Source organism: Xenopus laevis, chromosome 5S (assembly GCF_017654675.1).
Source record: "Xenopus laevis strain J_2021 chromosome 5S, Xenopus_laevis_v10.1, whole genome shotgun sequence".
In the NCBI taxonomy this organism is placed as follows: Eukaryota; Metazoa; Chordata; class Amphibia; order Anura; family Pipidae; genus Xenopus; species Xenopus laevis.
Genome location: NC_054380.1, coordinates 92,147,566 through 92,161,688, shown reverse-complemented (window position 1 = coordinate 92,161,688; position 14,123 = coordinate 92,147,566). Strand labels below are relative to the sequence as shown.

Genomic DNA, 14,123 nt, shown 5'->3' with positions numbered 1-14,123 from the left:
TAGTGCCAAACTGAATTCTAGATGTGGTTCATCTCTCACAGTAGTAGTTTAATCATTAAACCAATTAAACAGTAAAGTTGGTAACCAGCAAAGCCTTTTTGTAGCTCAACTCTCAGTAAGCTTCAAGCAATAGGTTCCAAAACTGTGGAAGGCATGTTATATTTAGTATTGGGTTAAATTCATTATTTGTGGTTTTATACATCATTAAATAGAAGGCAGCAGTTAAGTGGGAAGCTTCAGGACCTCCTAGCTAGGCTTTAGACATAGGATATTGTGTCATGATCCATTGTTATTTATAGCGCCTCTTACTCATATACCCTTGGCTCAATACATTACTTCCCTTTTAAGCAGTTTCAGTTCCTTATAGGATAGAGAAAAAGCCATGCGCAAAAGAAATAACCATAGCTGAGGGTGTAGAATCCCTCTGGGTAGAGGTTTTGGCTGGGCAAAAGGTTACAAAAAGAATTATCATTGGTTTCAAACCACCTTGTTTAAGCGTCAAGTATGAAGCCCTGCTACTCTTGCAGATACAAGCGGCTTCACAGCTGGGTCAAGTTGTTGCTATGGGTGACTTCAATTATCCAGACATTGACTGGGTTAATGGGTTTGCCAAGACAGAAAAAGCTAGTAGGTTTGTTAATATGCTGAATGACAACTTTTTATTCCTGCTCGTTCAAGAACCTACTAGGAATAACTCACTTTTGGACCTTGTAATAACTAATAATACTGAACTGATCTCTAATATTTGTGTGGGTGAGCATTTAGGGAATAGTGATCATAACATGGTCTCCTTTGAGATTCTGTTGCAGAAGCAATTCTATAAGGGAGTAACTAAAACACAAAATTTCAGACGTGCAAACTCTGACAGTATAAGGGCATCTTTGCAACATATCAAGTGGGAAATGCTTTTCACAGGGTTAAATACAGAACAAAAATGGGAAGTCTTTAAAATGCTGCTTAATAAATATACTTGTCAGTATATTCGTGAGAAAAATGGAAGTGTGTGCTGCCACAAGGAAAAATGTTCAATATAAATGGTACCACTCTAAATACAAAAAAATATTATGGTTAAGTAAATAGCAGGGAGATTTACTCACAGTTCACCTCAGTCCCAAGGTGCAAAATCCAAGACACTAGATCCTTTTGGATCTACTCTTCCTTTTGGATCTAATGTCAGTATATTCCCCTTGTAAGCAAGGAACGTCGTTGCAAAGCAAAAACCTTTTTGGTTCAATAGAAGTGTTGGTGTTGAGGTGGGTAAGAAAAGACGTGCTTTTAAAGCTTTCAAGTTAGCTGGGACAGCCGAATCATTTATCCTTTTGGATCTACTCTTCCTTTTGGATCTAATGTCAGTATATTCCCCTTGTAAGCAAGGAACGTCGTTGCAAAGCAAAAACCTTTTTGGTTCAATAGAAGCATTGGTGTTGAGGTGGGTAAGAAAAGACGTGCTTTTAAAGCTTTCAAGTTAGCTGGGACAGCCGAATCATTTATAAGGTACAAGGAGGCCAATAAATCATGCAAAGAAGCTATAAGGCAAGCTTAAATTTATATGGAAAACGATATTGCAGCAAGCAGTAAAGAAAATCCAAAATTATTTTTTAAAAATGTAGTAAAAAAATAGTAAAAATAGTAAATAGTAAAAAAATTAAGCAGGAAGGGGTGGGACCCTTACTATCAGAGGGGGGTCAGCTGGTTGATGAAAACAAAATTAAAGCGCAGATTCTGAACTCATATTTTTCATCTGTCTACACAAATGAGGAACCAGTAAGTGAAGGTTTCCTTCTTAATAGTCCCAATTCTAGTAATACAACTAATGATGCATGGTTCACACATGAGCAAATTCAAAAGAGACTAGAACATGTTAACATTAACAAAGGTCCGGGGCCAGATGGTATTCATCCCAGGGTACTTAGCGAGATTAGCTCTGTGATTGGCAAACCTCTTTACTTAATTTTTCAGGATTCATTGAGGTCTGGAATAGTGCAGAGAGACTGGCGAATTGCTAATGTGGTGCCTCTATCCAAAAAAGGATCCCGTTCTCAGCCTAAAAACTATAGGCCAGTTAGTCTGATGTCAGTAGTAGGAAAGCTTTTCAAAGGGTTAATAAAGGATAAGATACTGGACTTCATAGCAAATCACAATACTATGAGTTTGTGCCAGCATGGTTTTATGCGTAATAGATCTTGCCAGACTAACTTAATTTCTTTTTATGAGAAGGTAAGTAGGGACCTAGATTCTGGGATGGCAGTGGATGTGATTTACTTAGACTTTGCTAAAGCATTTGATACAGTGCCACACAAAAGGTTACTGGTTAAAATAAGGAATGTTGGCCTGGAACATAGTATTTGTACCTGGATAGAGAACTGATTAAAAGATGACTACAAAGAGTGGTGGTAAATGGAACATTTTCTAATTGGAACAGTGTTGTTAGTGGAGTACCACAGGGCTCTGTACTTGGTCCTTTGCTTTTCAACTTGTTCATTAATGACCTGGAGGTGGGCATTGAAAGTACTTTTTCTATTTTTGCAGATGATACTAAATTGTGCAGAACTATAGGTTCCATGCAGGATGCTGACACTTTGCAGAGTGATCTTTCTAAGTTGGAAAACTGGGCAGCAAACTGGAAAATGAGGTTAAATGTAGATAAATGCAAGGTTATGCACTTTGGCAAAAATAATATAAATGCAAGTTATACACTAAATGGCAGTGTGTTGGGAGTTTCCTTAAATGAGAAGGATCTAGGTGTTTTTGTAGCTAACAAGTTGTCTAATTCTGGGCAGTGTCATTCTCTGGCTACTAAATTGTCTTGCATAAAAAATGGCATTAACTCAAGGGATGAAAACACAATTATGCCTCTTTATAGGTCCCTGGTGAGGCCTCATTTGGAGTATGCAGTGCACTTTTGGACTCAGTCCTTAAGAGGTATATAAATGAGCTGGAGAGAGTGCAGAGACGTGCAACTAAATTGGTTAGTGGGATGGAAGACTTAAATTATGAGGGTAGACTGTCAAGGTTGGGGTTGTTTTCTCTGGAAAAAAAGGTGCTTGCGAGGGGACATGATTACACTTTACAAGTACATTAGAGGACATTATAGACAAATAGCAGGGGACCTTTTTACCCATAAAGTGGATCACCGTACCAGAGGCCACCCCTTCAGACTAGAAGAAAGGAACTTTAATTTGAAGCAACGTAGGGGGTTCTTCACAGTCAGGACAGTGAGGTTGTGGAATGCACTGCCGGATGATGTTGTGATGGCTCATTCAGTTTATGCCTTTAAGAATGGCTTGGATGATTTTTTGGAAAGACAGAATATCAAAGGCTATTGTGATACTAAACTGGAGTGCACCATTTGATAAATACAGTTCTAAAAAATCCCATTGGAATAAACAGAAAGTGAATGAGTTTTTCTGTGACTTCTATTCTCACATTTTGATAAATCTGCCCCATAATATGCAGCATATGAGTTGCAGAAAATGACAGTCATGCTTCCAACTAAATTAATTCCAAGTGGCAAACTGTAATAAGTTGTTTTATAAACATACAAAAAATACCTATATATTATATTGTATTACAGCACCATCATCACAATGTCCAAAGTCCACAAGAGGAATAGATTAATGATAATTCCTTGTTTTTTGTCACTAGCAGTATTCAAGGCGATTACCTTTTCAGTAAAAAATTATAACGCAGTGCCATAATTGTCAATAGGATTTGATCATTGCAAGTCTGAGATACTTTAGTAACAACAGTTTTTTTGTCATTACCCTCACTGAAAAGGTCCAACAAGACTTCATGTAATAGCCAGAACAAAGCACAATTGCCAAGTCTTGAAGTTTCCAATAAGAAGAACAGGACTTCTAGTGAAACTGGAAGGCAAAAGAAAGGTATTGTATGAAATGCTGATTAAAACTTCCTGTTGTACATTGGAGTTTTGAATGTTTTATCACAGCAAAAGGCTCATCTGAAGGGTTGTTTTGTTGCTGGTAATATTTATATCAGGCTGTTGTTAATTTAGTGTGGAGTCCAAAAGGCACAAATGTCACTATACTTCCATATAATTAACTGAAAACAAATGACTGGTGACTAAAAGGTGTAGTGGGACTGCCTCCTCATAAAACTTATACATATTTGCATGCACAAATGATGACTGCTGTAATACAAAACAGGGGATTGAAAAAAGGGACAGCAAAACCAAGGACTTTTCTGGTGTCTCAGGTATGTAGAGAACTTAATGGGGTCCTGACTTGTGTGCTCTTTTAATGCATATTTACTAAAAAGGTCATCTTTCTAAAGTTCCCTAAAAATATTTTGCTTTTGGGTCCAGTAGAAAAGTGCTGAATAATTTCCTATAGCTCATACTTTTGGATGCAGGGTTGAGGCATTTCAAAGTCCCCCAAAGGATTCAGAAGTAGGGAGCCAGATGTACTTTAGCTTCCTGTTGTTCAGACTAGATCGTGAAAAGCAGGGACGAATTTTGCCCCTCTGAAGTTTCAGTGATTACTTACAGAAGAATCTATACCATGACCCCTTTTAGAATAATCACTAATTTAAACAGATGTGTCAGGTGCATATTTAGAGCTTTCTTCAGACGCACAGAAAACACAAAACCACTCAGCACCCTGATTAGCCAAGTAACTGATATTTCTAGTAATATAGCCAATGAAGTTGCCTTAGCAGAGACATGCAATTCTGACTACTCCTGGATGCCACATGCACAGTTTGAACCTTGCAGCAAAGATAATGTTAAGGTAGTGAAAAACACCCCACCATCTTTACCATCAACCCTCTATCCACCTGGTGGCCAAATGCAGAGCTGTGAATTAGGTTTGGAGTCCACCCCAGACTCTATAATTCCAATTGCCGATAAATGTCTACAGTAGTCTTTGTAATTGTAAATATAGCAATTGCCAAGCTGGAACTGAACAACTTGCATGTAAGGCATTGTACTTCCATTTGCTTAAATTCTAATTTGTTCTAATTACAGTTTCTGAGAATCCTGCTTTCATCCTAATCATTATAGACAAGTTATATGCATTGTTTTCGCTGCATATTGCACTCATTTGTTTGGAATGCAAATTTTGAAAGCAGTTTATTATGCCATTGTTGTACACCTACCTTTCTAAATAATAATTTATCATTAAACATTCTAATTAATAATGTGACATGTTTGTGTGCAAAGGTACAGGAATACTGGGGGGTGGAGATTTATCAAAGTGTGAATTTAGAACTCCCCTGAAATTAAGAAAACAAAGCATAGTGCTTAGTTACTCTTTAACACTTTTACAGATAGGGGCACATTTACTTAGCTCGAGTGAAGGAATAGAATAAAAAATACTTTGAATTTCGAATGTTTTTTTTGGCTACTTCGACCATCGAATTGGCTGCTATGACCTTCGACTACGACTTCGAATCGAACGTTTTGATCTAAAAATCTTTTGACTATTCGACCATTCGATAGTCGAAGTACTGTCTCTTTAAAAAAAACTTTCACCCCCTACTTCGCCACCTAAAACCTACCAACCATCAATGTTAGCCTATGGGGAAGGTCCCCATAGACTTTCCTAGGTTTTTTTGATCGAAGGAAAATCGCTCGATCGATGGATTAAAATCCTTCGAATCGTTCAATTTCTCCTTCGATCATATGAACGATATTCGAAGTCGAAGGATTTTACTTCGACGGTCGAATATCCAGGGTTAATTAACCCTCGATATTCGACCCTTAGTAAATGTGCCCCCTATTGTGTTGTATATATGCTCTCTATATTATATCTATAATATTGTGCCATAAAACTTTATATATGATACTAACATCATTGTATTGTTAACCACAATAAAAAGTGGTAATTTGCATATACACAATAAACAAGTGAGTAGTACAACCCATTACATTATCTGTTTATTGTGTGCTTTATAATCAGTTATTTCGGTTCGGTTTTCACCAAAGCCTTTTTAATGCTCTGTTTGATGTAAAAAGAAACTGTGTGATAACCAAGTAGTGATATGCACTGGCGCACCACAATTTTATGATACCTCTATGAAACTACATACAAAAAAGATACTGTTTTTGATTTAAGTTTTTATTTCCTTCTTTAATGATGCCAAAACCATTAGCATGCTGCTTTTAACCCTTCTAACCTTTTTCCCTTGCAACTCTCCTTCTAACCCTTTCCCTTTTTCTTAGCTGATAATCCTGCCAGTCATAATCTTGAGCGCTCAGCTCTTGCTAGAAAAAGATTCACATTGCAGGGCCTTTCGAACCGGAGAGCTCCACTCAAAGGTAAAATGAGCATTTGCACATCGATGTCTTGTCCTAGACGTCTGTGTCTTCAAAATTCATGATCCATGTCCCATCAACGTCTCAAATCACATTTCTAAGCGTTCTTTTTTTAGTTTTGTAAAAATAAATTAAATAAATTATTACATGTCAGTTTCCGCACCACTATTGACCAGACCTATCGTTAAGGTGCCTGTACAATGGGTTAATCCGCATCCCAAATCAATACATGTTCATCCAATGTACAGCACTTCTCTTCACAGCAAAATAAAGATTTTTGCAAAATTTTCTTTGGAATAACATGGTCGGATAGGCAACATTAACATTGTAAGGATATCCAAACCTTCATCAAAATGCTTGACGAAGGGAGTAGACACCTACAAAACATTAATGTTGCTTAAATCTACAAATTTCTAAATTTATATTTTAGTTCGACGGGAAAAAAAAGTTGAGTCCTTCATTAATATGGTGAAATTAGGCTTGTCTATAACTGTTAGAATGTGCTGCATAATTTCTCAGGATGCCATTTATTTGCAGCATGCCATTACAATAACAATGAATTACAGTGGAAGTTCTACATGTACATTTAGGCATATGGTGCTTGATCTAAAATTTAACATTTTTTGTAATGAACAAAAAAATCTTTATATATTTCCAAATTATTAAACGAAACAGAGAGACATACTACCACTTGATAAAACAGCACATGTCTCTAAAAAGCAGGCAGCTTGCATAAGTGTAGTGTATAATAACTTATTTTGTTTTACTAATTTCTAGAATAATCAAGCTTCTGTGAGGGTGGCAGAAGTGTCCAATATCTTTAAAAAGGGAATAACCATCAGATATGTATAGGGCATATTGTAAAAAATTTTGCTTTCAAAAATGATATTTAAATAATGTACTGTGCCATACTTACTCCTTTTAAAGGAGAAGGAAAGCCATATTTACTTGGGGGTGCAAAAAGTTAGGCACCACCAAGTGATTGTATATACTTACCTGATACCCTGGGCCGGTGCTCCTATCAGGAGAAAACTGCACCGGTCATGGGGTTCTTCCAGCGAGCACCACGGAGTGATCGGCTTCCTTTTTCTTCGTTCTTTAAATTTTCCTTGGCAGCTGCATGCGAAGTAGAATGAAATAGCCAACTTCTTCGTCATAGTTTGGCTTTTCTCACTACCCACGCAAAGAAATCCAATAGCTCTGTGGTAGTTGCTAGAAGAACCCCTGGTCCGGTGTAGTTTTCTGCTGATAGGAGCTCTGGCCCGGGGTGTCAGGTAAGTATATACAATCACTTGGGGTGGTCACCCCCAAGTAAATACCGACTTTCCTTCTCCTTTAATTGTACGCTTGCTATTTCTCTGCAATACATTGCTTACTGCCCAACCAGGAATATGGAGCTGCTACAGATTTCACAGTGCAGTTAAAGCTATTATCGCTGCTAGTAACATTTGCTATCCTCTGAACCCTGAAAATAACCCACTGCCTAAACAATATGGGTCATTGCCATGTCTTGCCTCTCTTCTTTCTATTCCACTAACAGTGAACTATTAACAGGCAGTTAAAATGCATTTTAAATAAAAGCTTTTTTATTTCCTTGTTCATTTAATTTCCCTCTGTTCATCGGATGTATATTACTTATCAAAACAATGTTTTGAACCGAGTAATGTCTGAACTAAGACTTGCTTAATGTTGTTTGTACCACTAATACTGGCACTTGTTTCTATTATTACTATATCCTGTCCTGGTGTCTCATTGTTTTGATTGTCAACTTATCCATTTGCCATTAATGTCTTTACAATGTGCTCAGTCAAGGAAACAAAAGGATAATTACTTTTGATGCACTGTTGACCTTGTAATTGCAGCTGCACTTCCTTATATTTGTACTGTTTTTCATGTGACAGTGTATATTCTGAGGTAAAAGAGTGACAAACATCTTGGCTTGCCAGAAAGTAATGATTAAAAAAGAAAAAGCAGAACACAGCAGAAGTTGACTTATTAATAGTCAGCGTAAAATTTTTATCTAATAAAGGGTCAGAGTCAATGCATCGAGGAAAAGGATTGTCATGTGAAAAATCTTGGATGAGATTCAATTTGATAGGCAATTCATGCGAAAACTCAATTGAAGTCAATGAAGAAAAAACTAGAACTGAATTTGGAGAAATGAATCCCTCCCATGAGTCTTCACATAATAAACCATGAGATAACTTTTTCTCGCTGAATTGAATCTAACCCAAAACAATAGAAAGTAAGCAAAAATGTCATACAATTAATTATATAACCGCACTATTATAAATAAAAAAATATTATACACTTAAGCACACAAAGAAGATTAATATAAAGGCAGTAATATTTAATATTAAGATGCACAAATCCAGAATTCAGCCTGAATCTTATTGCTTATTGAGCCAAGTCATAAGTGTTGAGGAACAATATTCAAACCCTCTTTTGACTTCGAACCTTTTGTCAAATAAATGGGAAGTTTTTGTTCACCCTTAGGGGCAAATTCACTAAGCTTTGTTCGCAGCACAATACTTAGGCAGGCGTAGATTCGCCAGGACAACACTAATTCACTAAAATCCGAAGTTGCGTCCAGGGTGCCGAATGCTGGCGAAGTTGCGCTAGTGTTGGCTAATTTGCATACGGCAGGAAGTTCAATGAACGTATACGTTGCAGCAAATACATTATACTAAACAAGCCCGGGAAACCTTAATAAAATAAAGTTTTTATAATGCCCTACACATGAGCCCAGTGTATAGTTTATGTGCCATATGGTAGAAAATTAGGCTCTTTTTCAGCCTACACCTTGAAAAAAGGAAAAGACGCCAGCGTTTTTTGGGACCTAGAAAATTTTTCAACTATAGGTGGCGAAGGCAAGTCTGGCGCAAGAGGTAACGTTCAGTAAAATCCGCATCTTAGTGAATTTGCGTTGTAACGTCCATTCGCCGGAGCGCAAGGTTGCTAGGCGTTAGGGAGCGAAGTACTGCTAGAGTCTATCTCCTTCACTAGCGAAGTTATGCCAGCGACCGTTAGTAAATCGGTGAAGTACCGAAAAGACGTTACGCTGCTGAATTTTCGCCCGCGTTAGTCACTTTGCCCTTTAGTAAATTTGCCCCTATATGCAGTTTCAAAAATGACTGTAGAAAGTAGGTGTTGGGTTCAGCATTTGATGAAATCTTTTGTGGATTAATCAGTATGACAAAAATGATGGTTTCAGTGAATCTCCATATAATATATATATTCTGTTAATTGAATTAAGTGCATATTATCCAAGGCTTTAGAAATTAACCTGTTGGGGATATAAAGATAGCTGTAAAAAGAGTCAAACTCTGACAATTGTTATAGCACTACTACCCTAACATTTTGAAAATATGGTATGTACTGTATGTGGCCAGATGTGACTGTTAGCTCTATTTTCCTCATAATGCACAGGTGTGGGTATATAATTTATTTTCACAAAGGGTGCAGTGATAACATTATCTAATAAAGCTAAACTTTATACAAGCAGTTAAACTTTAATCGTTTACTTGTGTTTTACTGGACCAGGGAAACTTTAGCCATGTTAATAATAAACCCCAAATGCAAGTGCTGTTGTTGCATGTTTATTTATTTTCAGTACATCTCAGTATTCAAACATATTTGAGATAGAACTGAATAGGTGATTGTTTCCAATTTCATTGCATCCCTATGTCTACATCTGTGATTCGTGTGGTACCATGACACCATAGAAATAAGAATAGGGTTGTTAGTAAAACAGAAGTGTGTCTAAAGTTGCTTCTTGGATCCCTGTCATTTGCATAAAGTATGGGCTGATGAAGATGATTGTTTAGCAGTGGGACCTGCAGTCTCATGAGATCCTAGCCCCTGGTGTAGAGGTCTCAGGGCTGGGCCATGAGAAGATGCATCTGAGAACCTTCTATATCATCCTTCATCAAGAAAATACATTTTTTAAACATTTGTTATTGTGCCTGAAATGAGCAGTGTTTGCTATGCAAGGAAGTAACCAATCTCATTGATTAGATTTATATTTCATCTGGCTAATGGAGACATTACTGATGTTTATATGCAGATCACTACAAAATCATTTTTCTTAAGTAACACACTTCCAACTTTTCCATTGTGAATAGGTTTCCCTCATCACCTTTTATTGTTTCATTAAATCACTTGCTTTTAACCAATACTTGCTTTGCCACTGTGTATTTTCTAAAAAACAGAATCTAAGGAGAAAGAAGCTACTCGGCGATTCTCCCTAGCTTCCTCTGTGAGTGCGACATCTATTAAAGTTCCTGTTCGTACAAAAGGTACTATAAATAGGAGCCATGACCTGATCCTTACTCAAATCAATTATACTGACGTGTCTGAAACATTCAGCAGCATGATAAAAGTATAATTCTCAATTGCTGACATATGTGCTATATACTGTCGATATCACAAGTGTAATGGCACATAGCAACCAATCAATAGTTCATTTTTTTAATGCCAGTTAAAATATGAAAGCATGGATATTATTGGTTTCTCTAGGCAAGTGCTGTCCAACTGGCGGCCCGCGCCCACCCCATGTGTGCCCCCCCCACATGAAAGGCTGCCAGCTGTGATTCCTTAGCCTTGTGTAAGCTTTAAAAGGTATCAGTACTGAGTTTAACTGGCCTCTGCATTGTTAACACCTCAAATTAAGACTGTAAACTCCTGCATTGTTCACCCCTAAAACTCCTACATTGCTCACACCTGTAAAAACTCTATTGTTCACACCCCTAAAGCCCTGTAATGTTCACAACTCAGACCCAGACTGAAAGTGCCCACATTGTTGACCTACCTACACCTGGAGGGGCTCCAGCATTGGGTCCCCTATGCTCCCTATGTGTGCCCTACTTTTCCTGCCCTATGTTCCCTGTGTGTGCCATGATCCGCCTGCCCTTTGTTCCCTGTGTGCCTTACTGTACTTGTCCTATGCTCCCTGTGTGTGTTCTACTGTACATGCCCTATGCTCCCTGTGACTGCCCTATGCTTCCTGTGTGTGTTCTACTGTACTTGCCCTATGCTCCCTGTGACTGCCCTACTGTACCTGCCCAATGATCCCAGTGTACCCTACTGTACCTGTCCTATGCTCCCTGTGTGTGTTCTACTGTACCTGCCCAATGTTCCCTGTGTGTGCCATACTCTGCCTGTCCTATGCTCCCTGTGTGTGCCATACTGTACCTGCCCATTGTTCCCTGTTTGTGTCACACTCTGCCTACCCTATGCTCCCTGTGTGTGCCCTGCTCTGCCTGCTCTATGCAACCTGTGGGACATGAGCCTGGTAGGGTTTGTTCTGGGGTTTTGTTAGCATTTGTTAATTGTTGTTAGGTGGCCCACAAGGTGTTAAATCATGTGTTCAGGATTGATGTGTTATCCACAGAGGAGGAGGAGGGTATGTTTTAATATGACTTACATTTTTCACATATGAGAGATGAGTGATGTTCCTGCAATGCAGGCGCAGGCGCCTGAGGCGGAGTTCGCAATGCTGCCCCCAGGCTTACCTTAAGATCTCCGATGGGAGGTCCGGTGAGGGGCGCATTGCTAGCGCAGAGTGCGAAATATCGCTCTCTGCACTAGAAAAGCAGAATTTCTGGTTTAATAACCGGAAGTTCGGCTCTTAAAGTTACCAGGAGCGGCTTTTTGCCGCCCCTGGTAACTTCTGGGTTGCTGTCGCCTGAGGCAAGGTACTCACCTTGCCTCATGTCAGAAACGCCCCTGCTACAATGAGCACCACCCATTTGGTTTTTTGGTGTGTTACCATCATTAATGTGGGTCTTGTTTTAACATTTCATTTGGTAACATGGGTGTGGTTTAAAGTAGGTGAGGTTTAAAAACAGAGAGGTTCAACACTGGCTTCTATTGTCGGCCCTTCACCACATAGGCCAGAAAAATTCTGTACCACAGTAGTTGGACAGCACTGCTCTAGGTAATATTAGTAAATCGGACGTTCTGTCTTAAAGTACACATTTTATTAAATTCTCTTGTATTATGCATTAGCTCTGATTCGCAAGTCAATTGCAGCTATTGAAACAACCTACTAAGTGTACCCTGAAAATACTACCAGGTCCAGGCTTTTCATTAGTACTGTCCATCGATATAATAACATATTCTCATCTGCTGTACCCTATTTTTACAGCCACTCCGCTTCCCTTGTTGTACCACAAAATTTCAAATTGTCAGCAATGTTATATTAAACCACAAAATTTCAAATTGTCAGCAATAAGATATTAAACCACAACTTACTTAATCAAAGTAGGTATAGACTTGCATCAACACTTTTACAGCAGCACTTCGAGACTAGGTGACAGATTTATTAAAGATTGATAATACATTGTACAATTCAGGGAATGTGGATAAATTGGTCTCTGTATTTTATACCATGTTCCTTTATTTCATGTGTTTGCACATTTCTGTTTTTTACTGGTTTACAATAGTTTGAATGTTTGTAAACTTAATATAGGTCCACTGGGCCCTGATGTGAAAGCAAAGCGACACGAGATTAAGAGTGACCCAACTCCCCTTGGTTATGAAGGTATAAGTATAGATGGCATGCATACTCATTTTTGTTCCTATTGCCTGTTGGTGTGCTTGTTGTTTGTGTCTTGCTTGTTCCATGTGAGTTTGCTCTTACTAATGTTTCAATTTATTATGTTGTTCTGTGAGAATATACTATAATAGAGACCTAGTCATTGGGCAGCCACACTCAACTCATTTTCTTTAAGGCAGATTTCCTTACCCAGCAGCTATTGGTGGCACTTACAATGGAAAAGTCTGGAACAAACGTTTAAAGTGATAGTTTACTGAATTTATTATTATTTATTATATTATTTATTTGTTATAGAATGCCCAATTCTTCAACTTTTCAGATGGTCTTAATTTTTTATTTTTTATAGTTTTTTAATTATTTGCCTTCTTCTACAGACTCTTTCCAGATTTTAAATGGGGCACATAAACCATTGTTACGTGAAGCTATCATTTTATTGTTATTGTTAATTTTCATAACTTATCTTTTTGTTCAAGCCTTCACCTATTCATCCTCCAGTATCCCATTCAAATCACTGCCCGGTTGCTAGGGTATTTAAATAATTCAAAAAACACAAATAATAAAAAAAGAAGACCAACTGCACATTGTCTCAAAATATCACTCTCTACATCATACTAAAAAGTAGTTTAAAGGTGAACAACCCCTTTAAAATGGCAGCTGGACATCTCAGTTTCCTCAGATGTTTAATGTTAGGATCCATCAAAATCACAGTGGGGTTTAGAATAAAAGCCACTTGAGCCATTAATTTATTTAGTCCTAGAAAACTAATTTGGGTTTACTCAGGAAAACTCAAAAATATATAAGACAAACTAAAAGTGCAGTAACCAATGAAGTGGGTTTCATTAATTGGCTTTCCGCAATGGATAACTGCAACAGGGAAGTGTTAAGAAATGAGCCCCAGTGTTTCAGGATAGGTGTTCACCTCTCTGCAAACTCCCATAAATATTTAATTCTCACAGTGGTACTTACTTAAATGTCAAACGCAGTTTGTAATTCTTGGAATTCCCTCTCTATGAATGCCTTGACTGAATAGATCTGCTATTATTATATCATTAATGGGGTTATTTATTAAAATCTGAATTTTAAAAAAAGTCCGACCAGACTAGAATCCACAATTTGACCGTATTTATTATTTAAAAAGCTAATTTAATCGGATTGGGAAAAAACTATATAAAATCAAGCGAAAACCATACAATACAATTTTTGCAGAGTTCTTTCCAGAATCTCTCGATTTTTACAGGCTTTTTCCCGAAAAACCCAAATTTTTGCCCGAAAAAGTCGGATTTTCGTGCT

General features: G+C 37.8%; 1 protein-coding gene across 4 annotated transcripts in view; it reads left to right on the top strand.

The window, feature by feature from the left end:
• The window catches only part of LOC108717446 (guanine nucleotide exchange factor DBS-like), a 186,741-nt gene that overhangs the window by 154,495 nt on the left and 18,123 nt on the right, over positions 1-14,123 (top strand). The window contains exons 26-29 of one of the 4 annotated variants that reach the window (XM_018264694.2): positions 3,778-3,884; positions 6,182-6,277; positions 10,486-10,572; positions 12,747-12,818. In XM_018264694.2, coding sequence (XP_018120183.2) covers positions 3,778-3,884; positions 6,182-6,277; positions 10,486-10,572; positions 12,747-12,818 — 362 coding nt within the window. The remainder of the gene's footprint in view (positions 1-3,777; positions 3,885-6,181; positions 6,278-10,485; positions 10,573-12,746; positions 12,819-14,123) is intronic. The other 3 variants (XM_041564796.1, XM_041564798.1, XM_041564799.1) reach the window with 3 other exon arrangements.